The sequence below is a fragment of the Amblyraja radiata genome, chromosome 19 (genome assembly GCF_010909765.2).
Source record: "Amblyraja radiata isolate CabotCenter1 chromosome 19, sAmbRad1.1.pri, whole genome shotgun sequence".
NCBI classification, from domain to species: Eukaryota; Metazoa; Chordata; class Chondrichthyes; order Rajiformes; family Rajidae; genus Amblyraja; species Amblyraja radiata.
Window position 1 is genome coordinate 26,787,642 of NC_045974.1, and position 22,107 is coordinate 26,809,748.

The 22,107-nt window shown below is 42.8% G+C and overlaps 1 protein-coding gene across 6 annotated transcripts in view; it reads right to left on the minus strand.

Annotated features, from left to right (window-relative positions):
* Nucleotides 1–1,872: 1,872 nt before the first annotated feature.
* slc16a7 (solute carrier family 16 member 7) overlaps nucleotides 1,873–22,107 on the minus strand; it is a 131,288-nt gene continuing 111,053 nt past the window's right edge. For all 6 annotated transcript variants that reach the window (XM_033038115.1, XM_033038114.1, XM_033038112.1 and 3 more), the window contains exon 5: nucleotides 1,873–5,298. In XM_033038115.1, the coding sequence (XP_032894006.1) occupies nucleotides 5,021–5,298 (278 nt within the window). In that variant the 3' untranslated portion in view covers nucleotides 1,873–5,020. The remainder of the gene's footprint in view (nucleotides 5,299–22,107) is intronic.

Below are 22,107 nucleotides of genomic sequence, written 5' to 3' on the forward strand. Positions count from 1 at the left end.
GTGGGGGGGAGTTAATTTGATCTGCTACTATTTAATTCCAAAATGAAGTTTAATAAATGATGTTTCTTTGAAACAAATGCTACCCGTCTAATAGAAACAGAGGCTAATACCATTTGGTGTGGATCACTGAACGGTTAGTCTAAGTGTGAGGCCGTTAATAAAGAATAACACATTGGTCCACGGATGCTAAACATTTCTGATGATATTCAGGTCTACTGCAGCTGACAAGCTTTCTTAGACTGACAAAATCACCACATAATTAACTCATCAGGATTTAGAGCGGGGAACTTTTAAGAATGAAACCACATTTTCAAACCGTAGACAGACACAAAATGCTGGAGTAACTCAGCGGGAGATGTTGGAGAGAAGGAATGGGATACCAGTTCAAGTCATAAAAAAAATTGCATACCAATGTGATTCAAAGCAAAGCATTCCAGAAACCTCAAAGAAACTTCATTGAGGAAAAAAAAAATCTTTGCTCGTATGCTAGAGTACGGATTACTGATGTATTTACTTCCCAGTATTAGATGGTACTGAATAGCAAGGTGGTGTATACACTGAGACTAAGCCTCCACCAGGGGCAGCGCAGCGGTAGAGTTACTGCCTTACAGTGTTAGAGACCCAGGTTCAATCCTGACTACGGGTGCTGTCTGTATGGAGTTTTATGTTCTTTCTGTGCCCGCGTGGGTTTTCGTTGGGTGCTCTACTTTCCTCCCACGCTCCAAATGCATATAGGTGTGTAGGTTAATTGGTTCTGTAAATTGACCCTAGTGTGTAGGATAGAACAAGTTTAGAGGTGATCGCTGGTCGGAATTGACTTGGTTGGCCAAAGGGCCTGTTTCTTCCCAACATGCATCAGGCTATTATGCGGACAACCTCCAAATAACCTCTGAACTACATAGACTTGGGGGCATTGGTTTTGACTTTGCACTATTATTGTTTGTTTTTGTATATATATGTACTGAACTTTAAAAAAAATTATTTATGGTGTACTATGTACTATGTTTAAGAAAGGTTTCGACCTGAAACATCACCCATTCCTTCTCTCCGGAGATGCTGCCTGTCCCGCTGAGTTACCCCAGCTTTTTGTGTCTATCTTCGGTTTAAACAAGCATCCTTCTTACACACTATGTTTACCTGTTGTGCTGCTGCAAGTAAGAATTCCATTGTTCTGTTTCGGGGCAAATGACAATAAAACACTCTTGACTCTTGACCAGACAATAGGAAGTAAGCTAATCTTACACTTATACGATTTACTGATACATTGAGATTATACTGTGCTTTTGATGAGGGGTGGGTATGTTCTTAAGTGAGTTTTCCATTGGATTATTTTCTCTTACCAAAGAGGAGTGCAACAGTTAAGTATTAGAGGCCACATATTTAAATGAAGCTCACTGGCTTTGAACTTCATTCCTAGATGGTAGTGCTGAATGTAATCTGATCAGGGTACTGTACTACACACTGACGTCAATGGAATTAATCTCAGAGGTGGAATACAATGTGCTGACACACTACTATATAAAGGGATTCATGTGATCAACCAGGGAATGAACCTTTAGGCATTTATCTTCAATGTTACCATAGGATATGGGTATTGTTAGCAAGGTTAACATTTATTGCTGGCTCCTGTGTGGTCTTGATAAGGTGGTGTTCAACTACCTTTTTTGAACTGCTGGTTGGAATATGTCACCTTCAGTCCGACTGAATGGCCTGCAATTAATTCTCTAGTAAACCTTTAATGCTAGGCTATTTCAGATGGCAGGTAATAATGAACCTGGATTTGGAGACCCGTGTTGGTCAGGATGGATATGAATTTTGGATCGTACAATAGCTCATCAATTAGATGGTTACAATAATTCAGCAGTTTCACCGTTATTGATATTGGCTTTTTATGGCATATGACATATTTAACAATTAAAATTCCAAAGCGGCATGGAAGAATTTCAAGTCAAGTCTCCAAATCTTTTCATTTCTATCTAATAATGTAACTATTGCACTAAAAAATCTCCATCAATGATATCTGATAGATAATGATTACATTTAACATTTACTCCATTTTGACCTTACCTTCAAATATGTACATAGTTCTTGAAGTTGAAAAGTGATATGTGATTAGAGTCATATAGTCATAGATTTCTACAGTAGAGAAACAGGCCCTTCAGCCCAGCACAACCGTGCCCACCTTACGGTCCTCTACAGTAATCCCATTTGCCTGCATAGAAGGACCATACCCTTCTATTCCATGCCTATTTACGTATCTATCAAAATGCCTTTTACATATAACAGTTTGCCAGGTAACACCTCCTCCGGCAGTGCATTCCTGAGATCACCCACGCTCTGTTAAAAAAAAACTTTCCCTTCAGACTACCTTTAAACCTTCCTCTCCTCAGCTTTAACCTGTACCCTCTTGCTTTGTGATATTGGTTTGGAACTTTACCGACATTCAGATGAGTTTTAGCCTAAATGTTGAGATCCGACGCAATGTTGGCTTTATGCCTCACCTTAAAAGGCGACACGGTTGCGCAGCGGTAGTGTTGCTACCTTACAGCGCAAGAGACCCGGGTTCGATCTGACTGCGGGTTCTGTCTGTACGGAGTTTGTACATTTTCCCCGTGACTGCGTGGGTTTTCTCCGGGTGCTCCAGTTTCCTCTCATACTTGAACGACGGCTTTGGTGAAAATGGTAAATTGTCCCTAGTGTGTAGGATAGTGCTAGTGTGCGGGTATCGCTGGTCTGCGCGGACTTGGTCAGCCGAAGTGCTTGTTTCCGCACTGTATCTCTAAACACTCTCTATGTAACAAAAAAACCTCACCCTTCAGACCACCTTTAAAACTCCTTCCCCTCAACTTAAACCTGTACACTCTTGCCTTTAGATGCCGGTTTCGAACAGTAAATCTGCTTCTCTGACATACAGATGCATTTTAGCCTAAGTACTGGGATCAGACGCAATGCTGGCTCTGTGCCTCACCCCAAATGTGGTCAATCAGAGGGAATAGTGGGCAGGATAATACCAATATTCCACCGACCCCTTTGGTATTAACTGGAAAGATTCTCCCTCATGGTGCGTCCTTATGTGGTAGAAGAAACCAAGATCAATTGATCTCAGTCAGATGAACTTCCAAATTCTGCAGGCACTGTGCAGGCTATGATGGGGATAGTGTTAAATTTAGAAAGTGCCCAAGGTTAATGGTGCTCATTGTCTTGCTATAATCACAAAGCAGTGCATAAGGTTAATAACGGTGGTGATACCATGGTCATCAAACTGTTTTATTGCTGTTCAGAAAGTGCAAATACTTCCCCACTCACAAAGGTTTGGAAATCAAAAGGAAGATGCACCAAATTAATTTGTTAACACTTCTTACACCCACTAAGCTAAACTTACTCTACGATGAGGATTTCCGGTTATGTCATTCACTATTTATTTTCTCAAGAGTGCATACAATTATCCCACAAAATTGCTATTGGTTAAATGAATTGTAAAATTTAGTCCTGTGTCTTGAAAATATTACAATATAAAATTTAAATACAAATAATAAGCCTTAATTAATTCCAAAACTAATGGCCCTGATATTCATTTAATTGAATTATAATACAATCAACTTAGACAACACGCTAATTTTACTTGCGAGACGTTTTTGGTGAAGGGTAAGAGGCTTTGGTACAAGGAAATGGAATATGTTAGCTGTAGGGCACCCAGTACCTATGGTTAGTAGCCACAGGTCGGAATTGGCAACAGTAACTATAGTTTATAAAATGCTTCAGCGATGATCTAAGGAGAGCACCAGAGGCCTTCGTCCATATTTATCGACAAACCTATGGCGATTTATTATGGGCGTTTGCCAATTTCTAGCATTTTTAAAAAGAAACTTAGCCAAATATCCCACAGATGGTCATCAAACAAGATTTGATGATAAGTCAACTGGTGTTAAACTACGAGGTGGTGTTGACCTGGAGTTGAATGACACTGAAAAATTGGATGGTCATTCCTCAATACATTTTCACTGAGGATCTTCAAAACCCTATGATTAATTCAGCATTGATTTCACTTGAAAATGAATAAAGCTTAGATTTTCCAATTGACATTATTTAAAAAAAATAAATGGGTCACTGCTGTTGCTAAATCAACATTGATTAGAAAATCTAGGCTTCGGAGCCTCTGTCCCTCAAGCTCCCTCTTCCATTTAGTTAGTCTTTTGTTTTGAGTGGCATGGCTCAATTTGGTTTGTTTACCGGGCTTTAATCTATTTAATCTCAGAACGAGAGACTTGTACTGGCAAGAGCCTTTTGCTCTTCATTAGGTTTCCTGAAAGTCAAACTTAATGAAAGGCTGTAGTCAAGTCCCTAGAGGCTTGATTAGCAAGAGTCATCTCCTCATGAAGAAGCATGGCAGCTAATCTTTGATTATTCTCAGTCTAGTGCCCTCTTCCGCATTTAGCGTGCACTGCCGACACACTTGCATGCTCTCTGCAGTCTGCAGTCTGCAGCTGCGGTTCGCTGTTATGTTAATTTGCACAGTTCCTAGCACAGATACCTTGGATTGCATATACAAAAAAAAATAGTGCACAGTAACATCAAGTTGTGCTCAGTCAGAAATGAACTCCTGCCTTCAGTGTTTTTGCTGCCACTCTCTGAAAATTGCCCATCAGCAACAAAAACGGTGCGGATTGAAAATTGTCAGCATAATAGCAGATGATCGTTTGAATGGAACATGTTGGAGATATTCCCCTCTTGCACACTGACCGTTTCGGAATACTTTACCTCCCTGCCAAACCGCAGCGTAGAGCAATAACAGTTCAAAGAGACGCAGAAATATCTATGACCACAACTTTAAATTTGGGTGATTCCTGGGACTCGGAAGGGTTATCCTTCACACCCCAAGGATTAGTAAATGATCTGCAGCTGAAAATACTGACCCCCTGTTAGAGCCCTGGATTTATACCTACCTAGAGACTGACATACTCTTGACACGCAATTTCAAGTGAACACTGGGAGAAAAGAAACAGCAGATCAGTGGGTTAGATTAGACATTAGTTTCTTTCTCAGAGGAATTAGCCAGCAGCATCTGGGGATTGATTTCAATATCGTCAGCATCACTGCTAGGCGCGTTCTCACAGACATCTTTTAGTTCTGCATCATCCGGAGATGCTTTCATTGCCTCCTCCTCCAGCTTCTTTTCCTTTGCCAGCAAATGGTAGTTGATGGCATTTCCAATAACTAAATAGACGCTCGCTAGAATCACAATGCATCCACACACCTGGTACAAGTACCTGTAATCTTGTGTTACATCCACCAGCCATCCTGAAAGACAGAAATTATCATCTTAGTGTATGCACAAATGAATTCTCACTGTTTCCAAGTATCGCTAGAAAGGGTGAGTTTGGTTTAGTTCAGTGTGGAAACAGGCCTTTCGGCTCACCGGGTCCAAGCCGACTATTGATCACCCGTTCACACTAGTTCTATGTTATCCCACTTTCACGCCCGATGCACTAGGGGCAATTTACGGAAGCATATTAGCCTACAAATCTGCAGGTCTTTGGAATGTGGGTAGAAACCGGAGCACCTGGAGAAAACCCCCACATGGTCACAGGGGGAACGTATTAAGTTCTGCACAAACACCACCCATAGTCAGGATCAAACCCGGGTCTCTGGCACTGTGAGGCAGCAGCTCTCCCACTGCACCACTGCTATGTACTGATCAAATAAATTAAGCATAACTCCCCCGAGTAAAGCGTTCTTAGAACATATTTACAAACCTAGACCTGAGTTTACTAACTGGCGTTGTAAAAACATAGTCAACCAACGTAGATGAGGTCAGAATGGATCGCAGAAGAACTGCTGTGCCATAGGTTTTCTGTACATCTCCGTGTTACATTATTTTTCCTGTCCCAAACCAAACGTGAAGTCCCCCTGCAGTAAGACGGGGGAAGCAGTTCAGGATAAATTCAAAGTGTTGGTGACATTTTTGGGGTTCGATTCCTGGACCAGAGTGAGATGTCCATCAGGGAATGTTGCCGACTGGCCCGCTCCAGATTGCAAGTGTGCGTGCTGAGAGGAACGCACTGAAGCTTGGTACAGCCAACGCCAAGGGAAGGACCACAGTTTAGGGTCCTTCCGCTGCTGGACATTGATAGGCAGAGTCTGGTGGGGACACCCCACAAACAAGGGAATCACCCCAGGAGGCCACGACTGGCAAGGATGCCTGCCTTAATGATATTTCTGTGGACAATACAATGTAAATTAAAGTATGCATTGTGCTGAGAATGTCGGAAGAATTTTTGCACAGTTCCTGATTTGCATACATTTTTTATTCTGAACAAAGTTTACTTTGATTTTGAAAAAAGATTCCTGGACCCAGACAGGCAGATAAAGAGATTTTCCCCAAGTCTGAAGAAAGGTTGTTAATGCAAAAAGTTAACTTTCTCCTCCGAATGTTTCCAGCCTGTTCAGTTTTTTTTTACATCAGAATGAGAGCTGTCATGGTGGCACAGTGGTAGAGTTGCTGCCTTATAGAAAATGCAGCGCCGGAGTCCCAGGTTCGATCCCGACAACAGGTGCTGTCTGTTTGGAGTTTGTACGTTCTCCCCGTGACCTGCGTGGGTTTTCGGTTTTCTCCCACGCTCCAAACATGTACAGGTTTGTAGGTTAATTGGCTTGGTAAATGTAAAAAAAAAATTGTCCCGAGTGGGTGTAGGTTGAGAGGTCGAGAAGCCAAAGGGAGAACAGAGTTAGCATGGCTTACTTCAGAAACATAGCGCAGATACAGGCCCTTCGGCCCACGGAGTCCGCACCGATCCCCGTACACTATCCTGCACTTTAGGGACAATTTACAATCTTTACCAAAGCCAATTAACCTACCAACCTGTTCCAACCAAGTGTGGAAGGAACCCGGAGCACCCAGAGAAAACCCACGTTGTCATGGGGAGAACGTACAAACTCCATACGGACAGCACCTGTAGTTAGAATTGAACCCGGGTTTCTGATACTGTGAGGTAGCAACTCTACTGCTGCGCCACCATGCGTCCTTCAGAGTTGGAAATGGACAGGCGGCAGTCAGATATTGAGGGGCATTAAGGATTAGGTGATGTTACAGATGGAAAATTGGGAAGAGGAGTGGTCACTGAAGATCAGGGCTGTTGATCAGAGAAAAAACTAAAGATCAGAAGGAAATTGGTCATTTGGGACTCAGTGCTTGGTGCCATGAGCACTCAGTCCTGATAGTGAGAAAGTGCTGACCGTTGAAGGAGTCTTATTTCAGATGTAACACTGATTGCATTTTCAGAAAGACATCAAAAAATCGCATTCTCCAACCAACTCCATCATAACAGATTAAGTGGACATTCACTATTTGTGGGAATCCATCTAAGTGCAAATTATGAACCATGTTTGCCAAACCAAACTGCAACAACCAATCAAACAGTAATTCATGAGGTGTGAAATGCTATGGGTGCGATGGGGATAGGAAAAAAACACAGAATCACAAGGCATCATAGAGGCATGGAGTCATGCAGCGTAGAAACTTGCCCACACCACATGACCAACATGCCTCATTTCCACTCTTCCCACCTGCCTGCATTTAGCCCATATCCCTTTAAACCTACCCGATCCATGTACCTATACAAATGTTTCTTAAACATTGCAATAGCAATCCAGTTAGCTGATACTTCAATTGCGGATATCATGGATACTTATGTGTAGGAATTAGCTGTTGTTGCTGGTTTACACCAAAGATAGATACCAAGTGCTGGGGTAACTCAGCAGGTCAGGCAGCATCTCTGGAGAAAGGGTTCCGAATGAAGAAGGGTTCTGACCCGAAATGTCACCCATTCATTTTCTCCAGAGATGCAGCCTGACCTGCTGAGTTACTCCAGCGCTGTGTGTCTATCTTTGTGGATATTTATGTTTGTTGTTGTCTCGACCTGGAAAATTTCACCCATATTGACATGAGTGAGGCATCAGTATCAAGGGAGATAGGAGCTTCATGAGGCCATTCAGCCCCTCAATGCTATTCTGATGTTCATGGCTGATCAATCACCTGCATACATCTGTTTTTTCTCTGATCCCCTAATGCCTGGTTTGGTTAGCAGAAATTGATCAGTTAATCCACCATTTTTTGGTCTGAAGAAGGGTCCCGACCCAAAACGTCACTTATTCATGTTCTCCGGGGATGTGGCATTTAGACTTTACTTCAGAATTTAGAAATACAGCGTGGAAACAGGCCTTTCGGCCCACTGAGTCCGTGCCGGCCTGCGATCACCCCGTACACTTGCACTATCCTACACACTAAGGACAATTTACAGAAGCTAATTAACCTACAAACCTGCATGTCTTTGGAGAGTGGGTGCACATGGAGAAAACACACACGGTCACAGGAAGACCGTACAAACCTTGTTTAGCCTGATTACTGCAGCATTTTGTGTCTTTTCTTGCTAAACTAGCATCTGCAGTTCCTTGTTTCTATACCACTTTTTTCATCGCACTTGGCAAACATGTTCCAAAAATTGGCAATCGGTCCTAAATTGCCATCTAATCTGCTTTTTCCTACACCACTGGCTGTCCTGAATCATGGAATAGTGGCTATCATAGCAGCTATTTCATTGTAACAGTCCCATTCTCAGCCCGAATGATGCTGGCCAGGAAGCCTAGATTCAATGCACAAGTCACCTGAGTGGGGTATAAACCTTCTGGCACAGAAGGAAAAATGAGGAAAGATGTTGTCAATTTGGATAGGGTACAGAGAAGATTTACGAGGATGTGGCCAGGACTCGAGGGCCTGAGCTAAAGGGAGAGTTTGAGCAAGCTGGGACTCTATTCCTTGGAGCACAGGAGGATGAGGTATGATCTTATACAGGTGTATACAATCATGAGAGGAATAGATCGGGTAGGCACACAGAATCTCTTGCCCAGAGTAGAGGAATTGAGAACCAGAGGACATAGCTTTATGGTGAAGGGGGAAAGATTTAATAGGAATCTGAGTGGTAACATTTTCAAACAAAGGGTGGTGGGTGTATGGAACGAGCTGCCAGAGGAGGTAGTTGAGGCAGGTACAATCGCAACGTTTAAGAAACAATTTGTCAGATACATGGATAGGACAGGTTTAGAGGGATATGGGCCAAAGGCAAGCAGATGGGACCAGTGTAGATGGGACATGTTGATCAGTGTGGGCACGCTGGATCTGTTTCTATGCTGTATCTCTAAAATAAACTACACTGAATCTTTCCCCTCTGACCTTATACAGTACCTATGTCCTCTGTTTCTTGATTTCCCTATCTGGGTAAAAGACTCTGTTCACTTACCCTATGTGATCCCCTCAGGGTCTTAAACATCTCTATTAGATCATCCCTCATCCTTCTGCGCTGTAAAGAATAAATCCCTTGCCTGTTTAACCTCTCCCTGTAGCACAGGCTCTCATGTACTGGCAACATCCTTGTAAATCTCTTTGTCACTCTTTCCAGCTTAACAATATCAAAAGTTATTATGTCTTTTGTTTATATAAAATAGATTTCTGGACATTAAGGGAGATACGAGGAACTGCAGAAGCCAGGTTACACAAAAGGACACAAAGTGCTGGAGTGACTCAGGACATCAGCCAACTATTCCGGAAAACATGGATAGATGGCATTTTCATTTTAGATATCAATCTTCAGATTGATATCTAAAATGTATCTCTGAATTAAACTAAACCAAACTGAGGAAAGGTCTCGACCTGAAACGTCACCTATCCATGTTCTCCAGAGATGCTGTCTGACCCACTGAGTCACTTCAGCACTCCGTGTCCTTATGGGAATTAAGAGATACAGGTATAAGGCAGGATAAAGCCCCAGATGTAGAAATTAACCTTGATCTTGATGGATAATAATGCAAGCTTGAAGGGCTAGATAACCTTCTCCTACTCCTGTTCTTTATGTTCCTATACAACTTCCAATAAATTGAAGATAGACACAAAATGCTGGAATAACTCAGCAGGAAAGGCAGCACCTCTGGAGAGAATGAATGGGTGAGACCCTTCTTCAGACTGAAAGTCACGGGAAAGGGAAACGGGAGATATAGACAATGATGTAAAGAGATATAGAACAAATGAATGAAAGATGTGCAAATAAGTAACAATGATAAAGAAAACAGGCCATTGTTAGCTGTTTGCTGGGTGAGAACGAAAAGCTGGTGTCACTTGGGTGGGGAAGGGAATGAGAGCGAGGGAACGCAGGGGTTATTTGAAGTTAGGCAAGGCAAGGCAAGGCAAGGCAACTTTATTTATATAGCACATTTCATACACGAGGCAGACTCAAAGTGCTTCACATAAAAACATGTCATACAATAAATGAAATAATAAAATGAAATAAAATAGAAGAACTAAAAGAAAAGAAAAGCAAAATTAAAAATGCATTATAAAAAGTGCAAAAGTTAAAAGTGCAATGTAGTTAAGATTTAGCTGAAAGCTAAAGTAAACATAAAAGTTTTCAGTCTTGTTTTAAAAGTGGTCAAAGTTGAGGCAAGTCTTAAATCTTCAGGAAGTTTATTCCAGCTATTTGTTGCATAGTAACTAAATCCTGCTTTCCCATGTTTTGTATTTACTCTGGGAATCACTAGCAGATTGGTTTCAGAAGTTAGAGAAATCAATATTCATACTGTAATTGGGCAGTAAGCTGCCCAAGCTAAATATGAATTGCTGTTCCTCCAATTTGCATTTAGCCTCACTCTGACAATGGAGGATGCCTAGGACAGAAAGGTCAATGTGGGAATGGGAAGGGGAATTAAAGTGTTTAGCAAACGGGAGATCAGGTAGGTCCAGGCAAACTGAGCGAAGGTGTTCAGCAAAACATTCGCCCAGTCTACGTTTGGTCTCGCCGATTTATAAGAGTCCACATCTTGAACAACGGATACAGTAGATGAGGTTGGAGGAGGTGCAAGTGAACATCTGCCTAACCTGGACAGAGTTGAAGGAGGAGGTATAGCGACAGGTGTTGCATCTTCTGCGGTTGCAGGGGAAGGTACGTGGGAAGAGGGTGGTTTGGGTGGGAAGGGATGAGTGAACCAGGGAGTTACGGGGGGAAAAGTATCGGCTGAAGGCAGAAAGGGGTGGAGATGGGAAGATGTGAAAAGGTGGGATCCCATTGGAGGTGGCAAAAATGTTGGAGGATTATGTGTTGTATGTGACGACTGAAGGGGTAAAAGGTAAGGACTGGGGGACTGTGTCCCTGTTGCGAGTAAGGGGTGGTGGAGCAAGGGCGGTGCTGCGGGGTATCGAGGAGACACGTGTGAGGGTCTCATCTATGATGGGAGAGGGGACCTGCTACTTCCAATAAATTGATATATTGTTCTGATAAAAGAGATGGAACTCCGCTCAATGTTAATTCTGATGTTATTGACCTGGCAGCATTTGACATTGACATTGTGTGTCTCAAATGTTAAGTACTCCTTCCTGAGTGTTAACAGCTAGTACCTCATAAAACTACTGTTGTTAAAATGTAACTTTCTTATGGGGCTCAAACAGGACAAATGGGCATTGTGGCTGTCTCGAGAGTGGAAGGTCAGCATCCTAATAACCCTGGCAAAATGAGAACTGCTGTCAGGCTGTGAAATTATAACCGGCTGTCCAATGACACCACCTGCTTTGTTATTCCGAGGTCGTTGCTGGGCAGTTAAATGCATGTCACTTCATCTGAGTGCCAAGAGGTTGTCAATTCCTCATATGCACTCAGATGACTGACATGCTTTATTCTGCTACTATAAGAGCCACTCCGACATATAATGTGGTGTGGCAATTGTGTCTTAAGTACCGCACTGAAGGGAACAAAGCGACTCAGGCTGAAAGGAATTCCGAGCCTTTTTCACCTCATAATCTGAGCCCTGTATCAGTCCGATTGACAAAAAAAGTGAAGCCGGCAGCTAAGGTGCCGTTTGGGGAAGGTGCATCAGTATCCAGCATACTTAAGAATTAGGAGCATCCTTGTTGCAAATGTTCAGGTTCCGATAATGTTTAAACGTACAAACTAAGAACTGCATAGGAAGGAACTGCAGATGCTGGTTTAAACCGCAGATAGACATAGAAAGCTGCAGATACATTAAAAACATGTCATGTGGTGACATTGAACATGTATAAAGAAATATACTCTCAGGGTACGTTGTATACCTGTCCAAATGACTTTTAAATGTTCTGATACCACTTGCCTCAACTACCTCCTCTGGTATCTCATTCCATACACCTAGCAGCCTTTGTGTAAAAACATTGTTACTCAGGTTGCTATTAAATCTTCCCCCCCCCCCCCCCCCTCACTTTAAACTTAAGTCTTGATTACCCTACTCTGGGCAAAAGACTCTGTGCATTTACCGTATCTTTGGAGCTCATCATCTTATACACCTCTATTAGATCATCCCCTTATCCTCCTGCGCTCCAAGGAATAAAATACTAGCCTGCTCAACCTCTCCCTATAGGCCAAGCTTTGGGCGACCAAAGCTGAACACAATACTCCAAATGTGGCTTCACCAATGTCTTGTACAACCTATTTCCATGCTGTATGACTCCATGTCTCTAAAATAGTTCAAAAGGTTAGAGCACGTTGAATCTGAAGCAAGTTGGCAAATTTGCATATGTACATATTCTATATTCACTCCCCAGAGTCCTGAGTAGGTCCTGACCTGGTTTAATTTCCCATAATGCAACACTTATCTATTAATCATTCCTCAGCCCACTTGCTCTACTGATCAAGATCTTGCTGCAATTTTTGATAACCAATCATCAGTATTAAATTTCATTTGCCTTTGCACTGCCCAATGATCAGTCATCCTGTCATCCCAAATCCTAAGCCAATCTTGCACGTTATCAGCAACACCACTAGTTTTCAAGTTAGCTGTGAATTTACACATTCAAATCACGAGTGTATTAAATGGTCAGATAGGGTCTCACACCAATCCTTGTTCTAAACCACTGCTCTCATGCTTCCAATCACAAAAACAATCCTTTATCATAATCTTCTGCCTCCTTCAAACAAACAGATTCTGGATCCAATTTGCCAACTTGCTTCAGATTTGACGTGCTCCAACCTTTTGAACTATTTTAGAGACATGGAGTCATACAGCATGGAAACAGGCCCATCGGCCCGACTTGCACATGCCGACCAAAATGCCCCATCTACACCAGTGTCACCTTCCCACGTTTGGCCCATATCCCTCTAAATCTTAACTTTTCTTGTGCTGAGTTAAAGACTTTACTGAAGTCTCTGTAGACTAAAAATCATAGACTACACGTTGCTCCTATTTAAGTGAGGAGGCGCTTCGGGTGTCTATTCTCAGTGCAGGTATTAGGTTTGACTGAATAGTCGCACAGTTTAAGTTTTCAGCTGTGATTTTTCAGAAATAGTATATAATTCCCAGCATATTATTTTGTGGAATTAGCCCTATTTGTTATCTGCCGTCTCAAAGTACATTTGCTGTTTGAAACTGGAAGGAAGAAAATTAATTAAAAAGAGAAAACATTTATGTGCAAAAATCATATTAATGCAATATAGCCACAAGATGGCATTCTCAGAGCCCAATAAAACTTTGTTCAAATGAATGTTTGTATAGGAAAGAACTGCAGGCGGGTTTAAATCGAAGGTAGATACAAAATGCTGGAGTAACTCAGCGGGACAGGCAGCATCTCTGGAGAGAAGGAATAGGTGACGTATCAGGTCGAGACCCTTCTTCAGACTGATTCTTCATTCTTCAGAATGCTTGTATAGTTATATAATGTGTATCCTCCAGCCAATATCTGCCTTGACATTTTCTAACACTCTGGCTGCTGATCACAGACAAAGGAATTCCATCCTTTGAGTGGTAATTGTAAATTTTGCATTTTTATAATAGTGTGGAGATAGCATGGAAACTGAACATTACTTAACCCGGGGACACAAGGATCCACAGATGCTAGTTTGTGATAAAAAGCACAAAGTGCTGGAGTAACTGGTCGGCATCTCTGGAGAACATGGTTAGGCGACATTTTGGGATGGGTTTGGGTCTGAGGAAGGGTCCCGACCCAAAACTTTGCTTATTCATGTTGCCCAGAGATGCTGCCTGACCCGCTGAGTTATGCCCCTGTCCCACTTAGGAAACCTGAACGGAAACCTCTGGAGACTTTGCGCCCCACCCAAGGTTTCTATGTGGTTCCCGGAGGTTGCAGGTGGTTGCCGGAGGTTGCAGGTAGTGGAAGCAGGTAGGGAGATTGACAAAAACTTCCGGGAACTGCACGGAAACCTTGGGTGGGGCGCAAAGTCTCCAGAGGTTTCCGTTCGGGTTTCCTAAGTGGGACAGGGGCATTACTCCAGCAGTTAGTTTCATCAGTTAATCTGGGCTAGTACTTCCCGCCATACAAGGCTGCGAACTGAGGCTTATTGACTGATTGTGGGTGGCAGAGTGGCACAGCGGTAAAGCTGCTGCCTTACTGCGCCAGAGACTGGGTCTGATTCAAACTAGGCATGCTGTCCGCTCGGATCATCTCCTTGTGACCGTTTGGGTTTTCCCCGGATGCTCCAGTTTCCTCCCACATTCCAATGACGGTCAGCTTTGTTGGTTAACTAGTTTCTGTAAATTGTCCCCAGTGTGCAGGATAGAACTAGTTGGTGACTGTTGGTCCTCGCAGACTCAGTGGACCAAGGGGCCTGTTTCCACGCTGTTTTTCTAAAACTAAACTAGACTTGGTGGGTCAGGCAGCATCTCTGGAGGAAAAGGGTAGGTGACGTTTCAGATCAGGACCTTTATTCAGACTGAAAGTAAAGGATGGGGGTGAAGAGCTGGAGGCGATAAAAGAGCAGGACCCTGATTGTCTTTTCTTCCCTCCAGCTCTTCACTAGCCCCCCCCCCCCCCCCCCCCCCCCCACACCCTACTTTCAGTCTGAAGAAGGGTCTCAACCCAAAATGTCACATACCTTTTTCCTCCAGAGATGCTGCTTAACCCACTGAGTTACTCCAGTACTTTGTGTCTATCTTTGGTATAAACCAGCATCTGCAGTTCTTTGTTTCTAGATTTGGTGTATTGCTTGACTTGGTAAAATGCACAAATATATCTGCACATTTAATATAACTTACTAATGAGTTACTAGGGATTTTATGGTTTTAATATATTAATTTTCCCAAGCACTGGATAACTCATTTTTTGCTACCATTGTATCAAATTGTATTTTTTTCAGCTGGTGCAGAATTTGATTAAAATGACATCCTCTGACCCAGTTCAGTCATCATTCAAGTGGGTCAGAATGTACAAGTAGAAAGCATCTTAAGTGCTATTCTATCACTGCAACAGGAACAACACGTTGTATTTATTTAGTACTCTTAACTTAGCAAAACATCCCAAGAGAATTTACAGAATAGCTATCCTGGTACAGTCCCCAGGATACTGTCCCATCTGATCCTCGTTCTGGTTGTGTTTAGTCCCCAGAAGATGCAAGGACAAATGATCAAAGGCTTAGTTAAAAGGACAGGTTTTCAGGGGCATCTAAAAGGAAGAGGGGGAGACTGAAAGGTGAAAAGACTTCAGAAGGGAATTGCTGAGTTTAGAGCAGTCGCTGAAGGTGTGCTTGCCAAGAGTGGAGAAATTAACTTCAGGAATGATCAAGAAAGCTGAATTGGAGAGGTTATGGAAGCAATTATGGGGCAGTATGGTTGCTCAGTGGCAGCACAGTGGCGCAGCGGTAGAGTTACTGCCTTACAGCGCCGGAGTTCCTGATTACGGGTGCAATCTATGGAGTTTTGTACGTTCTCCCCATGATTGAGTAGTTTTTTCCTGGTTCTTTAGGTTTCCTCCCACATTCAAAAGACAAACAAGTTTGTCGGTTAATTGGCTTCGGTAAATTGATCCAAGTGACTTTAGAGACACAGCGTGGCAACAGGCCCTTCGGCCCACTAATTCTGCGCCGTCCAGCGATCATCCCGTACACACTTGGGACAATTTACAAATTTTTAACAAAGTCACGTAACCTACAAACTTGTACATCTTTGGAGTGTGGGAGAAAACCGGAGAAAACCCACGCGGCCACAGGGAGAACGTACAGACTCTGTACAGACCAGCACCCGTAGTCAGGATCGAACTCTGGTCTCTAGCGCTGAAAGGCAGCCATTCTACCGCTGCACCACTGTGCTGCCCGCATGGCTTAATTCTCCTCCTATGTCTTCTGATCTTCTGATCTATGATTGACAGCCGTTCCTTCCGCAGTTTCAATCCCAAGTCGCAAAATTTCCTGCCCTGACATTTATCATCCTTCCTTCTTTAAAATCTTCCTTTAAACCTACCTCTTTAATGCTTTTGTTAGTGTTGGCCTAACATCTCCTGACATGGGCTTGTGTAAAACTAATAGCGATCACATGAATTGCCTCAAGACGTTGTGCTATGTTAACGATGTGATATAAACACAGCCAATTTCAGCACCATAACTGAAATGTGCTGCAAGGTGTTTGCAAAGAGCTATTATTATTGCACGAGTAAAGTAATCACAAGTAGATGATTAACGAGAGTTTTAACTCACTCAATCGCACACTCATACAGACACTGACATGCACATCCAAAAAACGTGCACATATGCATCCCCACTGAAATACACAAACACAAACACCTGTCCGTACGCACACACCTCCACGTACACACATTTACACACACCTGCTCACGCACACCTATCCATACACATGCACCTCCATGTGCACTTACACACACACCCGCACACATGCAGAACTGTCCGTACACACACACACCTCCATGTACACACACTTACACACAAACACCCATGCATACACAAGCACACACACACTTACATACACCTGCTCTGACACACATCTGTCCATAAACACACCCACACCCCATGACACACACTTACACAGCACACTTACACTCAAATGCCTGTGCAGATTCAACTGCACATACACACACCTGTCCATACCCACACCTCCATGACACACACTTACACATACACCAATGCAGATACATCTGCACACACACACACCAGTGCAGATACATCTACACACACGATAGATACAACACAAGTTGCAGTTACCTAAAGAAGATGACTTAATACATTGGGTTACCTGTCTTCGTGGGAGCATTAATCCACCTTTCCCCCACATTCAGCTGCACTTGAAAACATTCAACCCCACCATTATCAATGTGCGGGTACAAATCTGTGACCAATATAAATCAAAAGTGACAGCCAGTCAAAGTCCACAAATATATTTGAGATGGAGTGGTGGTACAACAACGTGCTATAATTAGTTACCTCGTTGAATTAGAATTGGTAAGGCATTTTACTGAAGTTGTCCTTCAAAGTTTTGCTGGGTCAAAGAACAGATTAGTATGTTTGCTTACTTACATAAACAGCCTTACTTGCTTTTCCTTAATTCTCTTCATTAATACACTGCTTTAATAGTCAGAAGCAAAATGACTACATTTAATAGTCAGAAGCAAAATGACTGCACTCTTCACTTATGTCAAATACTAAAGGTCATGGGCGGCACGGTGGCGCAGCGGTTGAGTTGCTGCCTCAGTGTCAGAAACCCATTGTGAATTACCCTGAGCTGGCAAAAAAAACCCCAAAAGGGAGTTGATGGCCATTTGCAAAAAATTCTAATTGCAGGGCAACAGGGAAGGATGTAAAGAGGGACGAGGGGACTGGTGGAATTTTTCTGCTGGACTGGATGAATCATGTGTTCGTACTCCATTGTTGTAGGTGAGATGATAACAATATACATAAATTGCATTCTGGCTGTTATCAGGCAACTGAACCATCCGACCAACAACTATAGTGCAGTCCTGAGTTGCTATCTATCTCATTGAAGACCCTCAGACAATCTTTGATTGGACTTTACTGGACTTTATCTTGCACTAAATGTTATTCATATTCACATGAATCTGAATTAACTGTAATTAACATGGACTCTGGATTGCCTGATCAATTCACAAACATGCAGCATTGTGCTCTAATCCAAACTTATTTTCCAGCCCCAATGAAGGGTCTCAGAACTAAAATATTAACTTTCTCTTTCCACAGATGCTACCCGACCTAGTGAGTGCTTCCAGCATTTCCTGTCTCTGTTTCAGATTTCCAGCATCTATAGGTTTTTGATTTTTGCTTGGAATTTAGAAATGTGAAGGATGTTCATGTTAATCCTGGCCAAATTGGAGAGGCTAGGACTTTAAAATGGGGGTAAAAGCTTCAGGGCTGCTGGGAGATTTGGTCAATTTGGAATTGCTCTCTGCAGAACTGGGTCAAGCTGCGGAGTGGTGCCAGTGTGTCTAGAGCCTAGATACAAGTTGCAAGAAAAGAATACGAACATCTGCAGACCCCGTCAATTAGGTGCAAAATGCATAGAATTGATTGGATGGCTGCAAACCAGACATACACCTTGTAAATAATTGTAAATAATGATGCAGAGTTCTACTTTGCTGAGTGTTGATTGGATGAGGCATTGAGCCTTGTCTGGGTTTCTTGCAGATCAGGGTAAATGTTTCTAAGTTGGCTTCCTTGAGAAGTCCTGTTTGAATACAATGTATTAAGCTGCTGTATTATTGGGTTTGGGAAATGTCTGTTATGTATGGGGTTAATCGATATCTGTAATTGGATTATCAAGAGACCACCCCCATATGGTTCGGCTCCTCAAGGTCCCGGGACATATAAAAGTCCGCTGCCACGAGGTCCAGCGTTGATCTTGTGGGAGATCGCTTGGGACTGCATGACCTTCTGGAGTGTTTCTGTCTGAGTGAGGCGTAGAGGGCTTGAACAGGCAGATACAAGGATCAAACCTGCGGTGGGATAGGTACAATAGTTGAACTGTAATTGCGCTTAGTCAAAATAAAGATTAGTTGTTCTAGTACTTGATTCAGTGTTTTTGACTGAAACTAGACTGGGGGGAAGCTTTAAACGAGCAATTTACATTGGGGGCTCATCCAGGCTCTCAAAGACCCCCCAAACACAAGTTTGCAATGAAGGGTGTTGAGCTGTTTCGATCGCGAGTGTAGAAATCAGGCCCATGGCACGGTTTTCGCATTGATTTTCAGCACTTCATTAGTCGGAGCAGATCGATCATTCGTGGGCTTGGAAAAGGGTCTAATTGAGATAATTAGAACAGTTTAGCAAGCATGAGAGGGGGGTGGGGGGGGGGGGGGGGTTAGCACTACTTTGGGTTAGGGGCCCATAAAACCAGGGTGGGGTTAGAGGCCCTGCTGGGGTTGGGTTAGAGGCCCTTTCCTGGGTTAGAGGCCCAAAACTTTGGTCGTAGTTGGCAGACTGCAGCTGCTTTAACGAGAGCCAAACGCGCTTCATTGGGCGAGGGTGGCCCAAGATTAGATTTGGTATCCAATTGGTGAGGTATTGAAATACAGGTCTGACCTACATATCAATTGGATCGTTGCCGGGAGCGCGAATTGAAAAGGTGAATTCTGAAAAATGGCATCGATAACTCACAGCGAGAAGCGGCTAGGTGCTCAATCCTTGGTGCCCAGCAGAGAGGTGTGTCTGTGTGTAGATATCTGAGTCCCTCCCTGAAATGACGGACGAGGCATCTCATAAAGGTTACTATTTTGATTTGAGTGCCCATCTATGAGGAGAGATACGCACTAAAATTAGGAGTTTGAGTCTATATTTGCAAAGCCAAATTTCCAAATACTGACTTTCATATTGAAGTTCTGCCAGTAAGGTGGAATTCGAATTCCTGTATATAGAACTTCGGAGTTGGTGCGTGTCCGTGATCGATTCTGAATAGCGGCTGATCAACAGTGAATAGTAACCCTCTGGTCGATTGTTGACTACTACCTGATAGCGAAGAGTACCTGAGAGACAGGAACCTGTTTACTTGATGAAAAGTAATCTGAATAGAGAAGGGTGCCCCTAATTCTGTCGAACTTAGAGAGGAGGGATGGAGGTCCCCCTATAGAAGTCCAGTCTTAGCAGAGGGATAGTAACATTCAGGAGGAAAAGTGGTCATTTAAGGAGTAGTACCTCTCAGCAAAGAGTAACCTAGGAAGGGGAAAATCTTCGGTATCAGAGCGAGATGTTCACTGAGTGATAACAGCGTGAAGCGGTATCGAGATCGAGTGTTCGTGAACTGTGCGCTAATGCTTTAAATAATTTTGTAAATTGTAAAAATATAGCTTTTCGTATTGTCATCGGATCCGGATTTTGTAAATATTCTGTGTATGTAAATAAACTTAGAGTGTATTAAGAATTAGAAGTTAAAATCTAGATTGTGTTAAGTCCACGAACCATCATTTGTGTTGCTGCTTGTGCGAGTGTTTACGGATTTTGAAACTTGAAGTAAGAGTGTGCTTGAGTTAAATATTTGTAATTATTTTAGAGCGTGGTGTTGTAAGAATCTGAATTGGGGTGGTTCGATCAAGGGTTGTACTCTTTCGATCGCTGCGTCAGGAGAGGAGTCATCCTGCTGACCGATTGCGCCATGAGGAGGATTTCCTAAGGGCCTGTCCCACTTTCACGACTTAATTCAAAACCTCTGCCGAGTTTAAAGGACCTAAAAAAAAATCAAGATCGTGGTAATCTACGAACTACTACGACCTTCCACGACTATGTTCACAAACTCCTACGAACTCCTATGAGTATGTCTATGAATTCCCACGACTATTTCGATCGATGTCCTCCTTACGAGCAAAAAGTTGCAATTTCTTTCATCCCGACCATTTTTTTTACTCATGGCCATTTTTTATCGGGCTGGAAAAAACGTCCCGACGTACCTGATGCCACGAGTACCTACGGCTAGCATAACGAGCCGCTGTGATATATCTACAAACTCCTACGACCTCCTACGTACTCATTACGAACATTCTGCGAGTTTGAATCAAGGGGAAAACTCGGGAGAATTCGTGAATAACTCGTGAAAGTGGGACAGGCCCTTTAGAGTGCGTGATTTATAATAAACAAATGTTTGTGGTTTATTTAGGAGTGTGGTTGTGCCTGATAGTAATAGGTAGCGTGCTATCCTGCTTGTGTACGCTGTTACACGTGTCTGAAGATCATTTTTGGGTGTTTTGATTGAGGATTAAATGAGTGCGAGAGTGTGTTTGATTGGGTTTGAATATGTTTGATTATTCCCTGGAGTACTCTGATTCTGGAATGACTGGGGATTGAGAAAGTTGTTAGGTTGAAAGGGTGTGGATTTGTGGGAGATAGGAGAATAATTTTAATAAGAGAGTAGGATTGGTGGAACAAAGGAGTAACAAGTTGCAAGGCTGCGATCGCTTTCAACCATTATCCATTGTCTAGAAGCGAGCTTGGTAAATTTAGGGATCAAAAGGAAGGATTTAAGAATTCTGTTTTCGGTGTTCAAAAGCATGGGAATAATGTAGATAGAGATGTAACAGAAGAGGAAAAGAGCCCATTGCAATTAATGTGTAATGAGTTTCCTCACAAGGCAGAGAAATTAAGAAATTTATCAGGAGCGTTAAATAAGAAATTAGGAAATAAGCTATGGCCGCCGGGGGGGGGGGGGGGGGGTTGGATTAGAACAGTGAGAGGAATAAAATACATAGAACTGATCATTTGGCAGCATAGTAATAACGAAAGTATAAAACAATTAATAGGGTTATGGAGAAAATATTTAGAGGAACGGAAGGCGAATAAGAGGTTAAGAGAATTGCTAGTTGGGAAAAAGCGATCGTTAAACTTGGATTAGAGCTAAAAGAAGGTAGAGTAGATCGACCTCCAGGCAGTGGGTAGGACAGGAGTGGAGGTGAAGGGAAACACTCAGAACAAGGGAAAGGTGGGTCTCCTGGAAGAAAATTAGTCTCTGTAAAATTAAAGATTAGGAATCCAATGGTTGGTGCTGACTTTGAGGGTGAAGGAGATGAGCATTTAGAAGAGTGGACAAATGTTAACGCCAGTGGAAGTTCGCAGCTCCCACCTCGTTCCTCTTGCGTTTCCCAGGCTTCACCAGCACCATGTATGACTCGTGTCCATAATAAATATTTTAGGTCTGCAGAATCTATAACAACTCCTGCAGATTCTACATCTGAACAGGTTCTACCAACAGCAGATACTGAGGTACCAGATCTTTCGATCCTATCCACGCCATCATTGATAGATCGCCCAGTGACTTATGGCACTCGGAGTAGAATGGAAAGGTTAGCTCTGGTGTTTAAAGAGA